The sequence below is a fragment of the Macaca fascicularis genome, chromosome 14 (assembly GCF_037993035.2).
Source record: "Macaca fascicularis isolate 582-1 chromosome 14, T2T-MFA8v1.1".
Taxonomy (NCBI): domain Eukaryota; kingdom Metazoa; phylum Chordata; class Mammalia; order Primates; family Cercopithecidae; genus Macaca; species Macaca fascicularis.
The window spans coordinates 14516566-14525674 of NC_088388.1; the positions used below are offsets into that span (position 1 = coordinate 14516566).

The 9109-nt window shown below is 39.6% G+C and overlaps 1 protein-coding gene across 1 annotated transcript; it reads right to left on the reverse strand.

The window, feature by feature from the left end:
- Positions 1–1932: 1932 nt before the first annotated feature.
- On the reverse strand, positions 1933–2850 carry LOC102138772 (olfactory receptor 4D10). The gene has a single exon (XM_015435283.3). The coding sequence runs from the start codon at positions 2848–2850 to the stop codon at positions 1933–1935; it is 918 nt and encodes a 305-aa protein (XP_015290769.3).
- Positions 2851–9109: the final 6259 nt, after the last annotated feature.

Genomic DNA, 9109 nt, shown 5'->3' on the forward strand with positions numbered 1-9109 from the left:
AACCTGACTTTTTACATTATTGATTATTTCCAGATACAGCATTTATTTATGAATATAAAAAGTTAATTTAATTTTAATTAGTTTATTTTCCCAGCTTTGATTACCTGGATGCTTTCTAGGAAGCATGAGTCCATAAGAAGATTCCACAGCTATATTGACTCCTACAATGGGACTAAAAGAGGTTAACCTTTGACTTCTGCTGGGAAATAAGTTTCTATTCTTGCAATCCCATGCATGCAGGATGAGTCTGAAGTGTGACACATAAGTACTGAAAGGAGATATTGGATCTGAAGGGATCATTAATGGCCTGATGACCAAATTGGATGATGGAGTTCTCATGGGATACGTAGTAGTCAGGAAATCCATGTTGGGTTCATCAGCAAATCGTGCCAACTTGACCTTCAAATTTTTTCAAACTTCTCACCATGACCACCATTACCATTCTAAGTCATGTCTCCATTCTTTCTCTCATGGGGCTATTGTAGTAGGCTCTGAATTGCTCCCCGGTTTTTGTCCTTACCCTTCTTCTGCTCCTCAAAGACCTCCAGATGCTGTCACATCTTAATGTGAAAGCTAAAAGCTTTGCAGCAGTCCACAAAGTTGCGATGACCTGGCCCCATGACCCTACCATCTCTCTGAACTCAACTACAGGCACTTCCTCTCTCTTACTTCCTTCTTCTCACTTAGTCCCAAGGGCCTCCTTGCTGTTTCTTGGACTTTGTGTACATCCCCATCTCAGGGCCTTTGCATATCTGATTTGTGAACTGAGATTTGTATACCAACGTACACATTTTGCTAGTTTCAACAATTTAAAGATATCTAGGATCTACCTTCAGAAATGGGTGAAAGAAAAAACAAAAGAATAACTCCCAGCAGCTGTAATAGCACATTAAATAAACAAATAAAAACCAACTTGATATATTGCATAATGTTTTCCGTTTTATTATTCCAGCTTTTTGAATAAGTATGTACAGTCTGAAGCGGCTTCCAAGATTTCAGTCCTTTTTAGGAAGTCATGTCTTCAGAGAGTAAAAATGAATTATTTTCTTAACAATACCTTCCAATGATTTGAATACCAGAAATGAGTGAGAGGTGATAGTCCTTCACTGAATGTTTTAATTCAGTAATTTTCAGTAGTGTTTATTATATTATACTTGTGCCAGGTGTTGGGGATATGACAATAAATAAAGCATAATCCTACTGGGGGAGATTGGGAGAAAGAGAACAGGGAATTGAAACAAGGTCCCAAGTTCTGCACTACAGCCAAGCACAGGCTACTGAGGGAATGTCCTGGAGTGGGGGCCAGCAGACCTGGGATTCAGGGGAAGATCAAGTTAGAACTATGTTCAAGGTTACAGAGGTCACAATATGTGAGGTCATGTTCTAACTCAAGCTGTGCTGATCCAAGCACCTGCTCTCAGCTACCAGTAGGTGGGCTTTAGATTAAAAAACCTAGCAGTGATATTTATTTGTTCATATTATAGGACTGGAGGGGGAACTTAACTTGGATGTGATTTCTTTAATTAGGATATGATGACTCCATGAAAGATCTTACGGAATCCTAATGCCCAAGCTGCATCATATTTCTAATGTGTGTCTCAGCTCCGTTCCTGGCAGTAGTACAGGATTGTAGTGGAAATGTCTGAGTGTATTTTGATTTCATTTCCTTTAGTTTTTCCAAGGCTGTATTGCAAAAACAATATACACCTCTCCCGCTAACAATTTTATCTCTGTACTTTCTCCTGTGACACAGAACCAATCTTTTTTACATTATTATGACCTGCTAATCAGAATGTTTGAAAGTCATGTGTTTCTTATTAGTAGACTAAAAAATAATTAGAAATCAACTAGGGAGTAGAATGTATTTCCTGGGCAAGCATTTTCAAAAGTGGTGAGAAGGAGGGAAGTATTGGTCTATTTCCTATCAGAAGGTCAGAGTCTTCTCTTCAGTCTCCTCATGGCTGACTTCATCTCATGGTTTCTCAGAGTGTAGATCAAGGGGTTGAGCAGAGGGGAGATGATAGTGAAGGTGACAGAGATGGCCTTATCTGTGGGGAGGGCAGTGAAGGGCCGGGCATAGACATAGATGCAGGGCACGAAATGCAGGGTCACCACAGTGATGTGGGAGGTGCAGGTAGAGATGGCTTTTCTCCTGCCCTCTCCTGATTGAGACTTGAGTAATGATAATATGACCATGTAGGACACCAGGAGCAGGAAAAACCACAGTGTGGTGAGCAGTCCAGTGTTGGAAATCATTAGTAGCTCAAGTACGAAAATGTCTGTACGGGCCAGTTTGAGGACCTGGGGGACATCACAGTAGAAAGTGTCAAGAACATCGGGTCCACAGAAAGGGAGTGGGAGCAACAGGGAAATCTGCACGATGGAGTGGACAAAGCCCCCGACCCAGGCAGCCACTATGAGCCCAATGCAACGGTCTCTACTCATGATGGTCGCATAATGCAGGGGCTTGGAGATGGCCACATATCGATCCAATGCCATCACTGACAGAGAAAATACATCCACCCCTCCAATAAGGTGGAAGAGAAACATCTGAGTGAAGCAACCATTGAAGGAGATGGTCTTTCTCTCAGACAGAAGGTCCACCAGAACCTTGGGCGCTGTGACGGAGGAGAAGCAGATATCGGCAATAGATAAATTACGGAGCAAAAAATACATGGGCACGTGAAGGCGAGATTCACAGGTGACAGTAACCACGATGAGAAGGTTTCCCAGCAGTGTCGTCACATACACCAAGAGTAGAAAAAGAAATAGGACCAAGCTCGCTTCCCAATTCTGGGTCAGGCCAAGGAAAATAAATTCTTTTACCCTGGTGCAGTTTTTCATCTCCATTGAATCATCCTCTTTATTCTCTTTGGGTTTAAACCATGTCATATGAAAGCACTGGGATATTTATTTTGTTTTCTTCCTAAACACCTAGAATTTAGTGCAGAAACTTCCCATGTGGTTGTAGTTTTTGCAATTTGTTGCATTGTTCACGTTTTCCAGATTACAGTTAGTTTGGTGATAAAATCAAGTTATCATATGCAAAGTCATTCAATAATTCTTCTCCTATAGAACTATTTTGGGAAAGAAAATATATTAAGTAGTGACATAGCGTATTTTAAAATATCAATTACCCAAGTTTAATTTGATGTTTTTGGTACAAAACTCCCAATGTAATAAATCTTTCCTCTCTTTATTCTGCTTTAAGTAAATCTTTTCATCTCTTCTTGTCACTTACATTGCTTTGGAGGTCAAAAGTTCTGGCTTTCTCAAAAGACAGAAGTGAAAGTACTAGTTTTTTTTTTTTTTTATGCTGTGGCTGCTCCTGGTTTATGGTCACTATTATTATTATCAGTTATTTTTTTGCCCTGTACAGGAATACATTCTGATAGGAGCCAACAGAAGTTTTGAAAATCTGAAAGGTGACTTATTTTTTTCCCCAAAGGAAGAATTTCCCTGCTGAGAGAGGCAGTGGGATGTAGTGAAGAGAGCTCTGGACTGGGGAGTTTGGAGCACTGGTTTCACTTGGTCCTTATTCTGCCATCAAGTAGCTGAATGACTCGGGCTCTGACTTCTCCACTCTGCCTTGTGTCAGATGGATTCTGCGTGTGTAATATCAGTTGGTGTCAGCAGGGAGGAGTAGCAATCTGAGTCAAGGGAAATATTCACTTGAGAGAAGACAAGATTGAGTGAGGCAACATAGGGAGACCCTATCACTACAAAAAATAAAAAATTAGCCATGTGTGGTGGCACACACCTGTGGTCCCAGCTACTTAGGAAGCTGAAGTGGGAGGATCACTTGAGCCCCGGAAGTCCAGGCTGCAGTGAGCCATGATTGCACCCTGTGCTCCAGCCTGGGTGACAGAGTGAGACCTTGTCTTAGAAAAGAGAAAAGTAGACTGAGTGAGGGTATAGACCCTGGGGTCTGAATGTTAATGCCCAATTTCAGGCTTTGTCAAAAGGTCTAACCTCCTGTCCTGTTTTTCCTTCCCCTTTCCTGTCTTCACCAACAGTAGATCCTGTTTTCACCAACTGCATGTGGCCGGGAGAAAATCAGCTGGAGAGCCTTGATGTCCCTGCAATCTCCATACCCCAAGAGTTAACGTGCCTTCTGAATTATTATTTTATGTATTCCTATAAGGAAGGTTTCTTAAAAAAATTTCTCCCTGCAGATAAAGAAATGATCTTCAGAAAGGTGGGCTCATTTTCTCAAACTCACAGCAGTAGTAAGTGGTGGAACTGAACTTCGGATGTGGTTCTGTTTACCTCCAAAGCTTACAACATGACGTGCGTTGCAACATATGATCATTGTTTAAGCATTCAGTTGATCAGTTATTTTTTCCCATTTACTTTAGGGTAAAGGTGGCAGAAAAACAGTCTCAGAAGCACTGTTTAAAAAAATTATAAAATTTTCAGGTGAGTTTGGATCAGCATAGGTTCAGCCCAATATTCCACACCTCTGCAGCACCTCCGATAAGACTGTGCGGCAGAAATCGATGTCATTGAAATGGAACCTGACTCTTTAATGTTGGATTTGATTACATTCCTGACCCTCCATGTATTAGGCCAGTGAGAAGGCTTTCGTTTAGCCAATGAATCCTTCAGTCCTTTGGCACACATTTTGTAATCCTTATGGTGTGGCTGGGATTCTGCTAGTACTAGCAGTATACATATGACCACAGCAAAGTTCTTACTCTGGAGTAATTTTCGCTCTGATGGAAAATATAAAGATGTAAGTGCATAATCACACATGGGAGATGATGCTGGTACCAATATAGTGCTGTGGAAGCACGGCAGCGCTCTAGCTGGGACTAGTGCGGCAAGCCTTCCTAGAGGAGGGGAAGTTTTCCTTCAATTTAGATGAATTTCCAGCAAACAAAAGCAAGATGTATCATGCAAAGGAAACAGCCTGTAAAATGTCAGTCAGTGGTGAAGAGGATATGCTTGTACAGAGAACACTGGAAAATGCAGTGTGGTTGGCACAGAGGGAGGAAGTGTGGAATGGAAGGAGATTTTTATTAGTAACAGAAACCTCATTAATCAAAGATTTATTATTACATTCAATGGTGCCTAGGTATTGTTTGGTTTGTGAATGAATGGTTTAAGCCTACTGAGCTTCTTGTTCTCCTAATCAAGATAGGAAAGCCTGAAATGTTCATCCATGATGGGTAGGGACAATGTCCTTTGACTTCTCCTTCTTTTTTTTTTTTATTTTTTATTTTGAGACGGAGTCTGGCTGTGTCGCCCAGACTGGAGTGCAGTGGCGCGATCCACCTGCCGGGTTCACATCATTCTCCTGCCTCAGCCTCCCAAGTAGCTGGGACTACAGGGGTCTGCCACCACGCCCGGCTAATTTTCTGTATTTTGAATAGAGATGGGGTTTCATTGTGTTAGCCAGGATGGTCTCGATCTCCTGACCTCGTGATCCGCCCGCCTTGGCATCCCAAAGTGCTGGGATTACAGGCGTGAGCCACCGTGCCCGGCCCTTTTGACTTCTTTACTCCTCAACTCTGATCCATGCACTTCTAGTATTACATGGAGTGGCGTGTTCTGGAAAGTGGTGATGAAAGGTTATGGATCTTGCTTGAGTGTTGGGGTGAGAAAAAGACAGTGACCCCCTTCTGGGAGGCAGCTGATACTATACCGTCACGCTTTCTTCTGCTCTATCCCTCTTTGGATCAAAGCTTAGAGGGTGGAGGGATCACACAGCAATGAGAGACATTGTCATCTTTAGAATAATGCCTACGTTTATAAGCTGTCATTGGTCATTTGAAATAAATTTTGTAATTGTTATTACTCGTGCCACCTTATACATAGCCTGTGGACATTTATCATAATCTTCAAATTATACAAATAAGTTGGGCCACATTTCTAAAGTGTTTACAGACCAACAGAAATGGAAAATTTATGCAAATAAGTGAACATGATACATGATAAAAAGTGAGATATGTTGTAAGAGATTTGGGTGGCACAGCACATATGGTAGGAGATATGATCATTTATGGCAGTAACAAAATCCATTGTTTGAGTCATTTGTATATGTGAAGTGGTATAAAAACTTGATTTATTTAATTCTCACCACCACCCGTTAGGTAAGTCTGCACTAGTGTAAATCTTGTCTTTCATATGGAATATAGCATGAACCTTTGTTGGGTGAAGAACGACCGTATGAAATGGAAGGTATAGAAACAGGATGGAAGACACAATATTTTATTTTTTCCCAAAGTTCAGTCATTATAGGTTGAAACTTTGTATTAGGAAAGCATGTGAAAAAGTCTTTCTGAAGGTAAGCGTTTGGCAGAAAGCGGTCTGGAAACCCTTTTTGCATTGACCTTAGGCTGAGGTGGCCTCACACATAAGCAATTCAAAGGGTCACAGCGAAGGCATGATGCCTCCTCTCACACCAAATGGATCATGTTTCCAGCATCTCTCTTAACACAATATCAATTTTTCCAATATTTAACACCCACCTTTGTTGTTTCTGTCATTGAGATGATTAAGTCGGAAGCACTTGGTATACCTGGAAAATATTCAAAGTAAAATTAGTCATACATAATCAATAACAATGTCTCAATTTCATTAGGCATAACCTTAATCCTACCTAGAAGTTTGTCTCTACCTCATTCATTTGATCCCAAAACTCCAACTACAAATTGGATGCTATTAGGTACAGTGCATAACAGAAGACTACTGACATTGATTCTTGAAAATCTTGCCTAAAGGTTAAGCCCTTTGCAATGCTAAATATCTCAGTGTCTTTGCTCCACTTTTGGAGAGAAAAGTCAGACTCAAAGAACCACATCTATAAAAGTTCTTCCATTGTGTCCTTGACTTATGTTCAAACCTCTGAGGCTTATGCTTAATTTATGAATTGGAAAGAGAATGTTACTGGACAACAGAGAAGTCAAGTGGCTGATTTTGCTGTTGGTGATGGAGTTTCAATGGGAGTTATTAAAGTGTTGCCAAAGCATACCATGTGTACGTAGACACATCTGGGTACATTTTGGTTGGTGTCCAAATTCTCTAGAGGCAATAGAGGAAACCTATCTCCTTAACCACAGTTTAATAAGAACTTTGTTAATACATGCCAAATGCTATGCCAGAGAGGCTTTGAGTCCAATTTTCACAGCTTGCAAGGCTCAGAGGACATCATCTACCTGTGGGTTCCAACTAGATTGCCAAAAACCTGGGAGAACTGGACCTCAAGTAATTTGTTACCAGTCCAGTTTCTAATTAAACTCAGAATAAATATAGCCCCATGATGCCTTTTTTTGTTTTACACACACACACACACACACACACACACACTTACTGTCCATCTCATTTGAGTATGACCATGCTGTTTTAATAAATGTCCATATAAACATACACAACTTAAGTGATATTTGGGGAATATACATTTTCCTGTTTCCAACACTACTTATGTGGACTCTTTCAATTGGGAGACAGATGGGTCAGTGCAAGATAATAAAACTGTTCACATAAATGCAATAATTATTTTAGCCTAACTCAATTTGTTGAAAGGTTTGATTTTCCATAGAATCCACCTCCACTCTTTCCAGAATGACCATGAATTTGAACTTGTGTTTCATTACATTAAACTAGTCTACAAAGAACAGCATGAGACTGAACATACATGCTGAGATAGAAAATGCTTGTTTTTTTTTTTTTCCTTACCTTTTTCTGGGTCTCACTAACCTGGTTCTGGAGTAGCAGACTGAATGGACGTTTGTCTCCATCCTCTTCTGTCTCAGTCATCAATGTCTGACTTGAGTCAGAAGCAGCAGATACAAGGAAAGGAAGAGAATCAATTAATAAAAAGAACAAGAATGTACTTTACCTACAAGCTTTATGGTGAATTGTGTCACATGTGTGGAGACTCCTGATTCAGACGTATTAAATGGGCAATGAGTCTGAGAGTGGTTGATGCCTTTCAATGAAGGTGAGGAGAATAATGAATTGGATCCAGACAAATGTGAATCTGTTTTGGAATTTTAGTACTGGGGAATAGAGCTTTAAGATTTTAAATTTAACTGGAAACAAGAATTAATATGTGAATAGGATGCAGTAATGGCATTCATGTGACACAGGGACTTAGTGATTATATAAGCTCTCTGGCATCTGTGATTTATATCAAATACACAGAAAAGTGTAAAAACCTATTTACACCACAATTACTTCTCAAGAGTCTATTTTATAACCAAGGAACTGAAAGTACGGCAGTGAATAAAACAGACCCAAATCCTGTCCTCACGGAGCTACTATTCTAGTGGGATAGCCCAGGCAATAAATAAAGTAAATCAGTCAAATGTATAGAGTATGTTGGTGGTAAACAGAATAAAAACCACTAGGTAGGCAGTGAGATAGGTGGGAATGGATAGGAACTGAGTTTTACACAAGCGTATTAAGGAGAGAGGCACCATGTTTTTGGAACATCAAAAAGACCAGTGCTTAGCAGATGATGTCAAGATTATACAGAATGAGTAGTCCATTATGAGAATTTTATTTTTATTCTCAGTGAAATTGGAGGGTTTAAATAGGGCACTGACATAATCATACAGGATCATTCTTGCAGCTGTATGAAAGACTGAAGTTTGCACTACAGCCTGGGCAACAAGAGCGAAACTCCGTCTCAAAAAAAAAAAAAAAAAAAGACTGACAAGCATTGGAAACATATACACCTCCCACCAATATATATAGATAGAGAGAACAGAATATATAACAAGATATATATATTAGAACAGAAATAATTTTTTAATGTAGAATAGTCAAGAAAATAAATATATATATTCAAAAAATTTCATTTCTGTTCTAAAAAAATCAATTTTATAGAGTTATAATATAGAGAAACTCTTTTGTGTTTGGCTTTTTAAAAAGAGTTTTTGAGATTCATCTGTTTTCTTGAATGTGTTAATTACCCCTAATTATTGTGAATGGTATTCCATTGAATAGATATATCACAATTCATTTGTCCAGTTGACTGTTGATGGGCATTTGAGTTGTTTCTCATTTCTGGCTATTATGAATAAATCTACTCTAAACATACTTGTCCAAGTCTTGTGGACATAGGTTTTTATTTCTCTTCGGTAAATACCTGGAGGTGTTA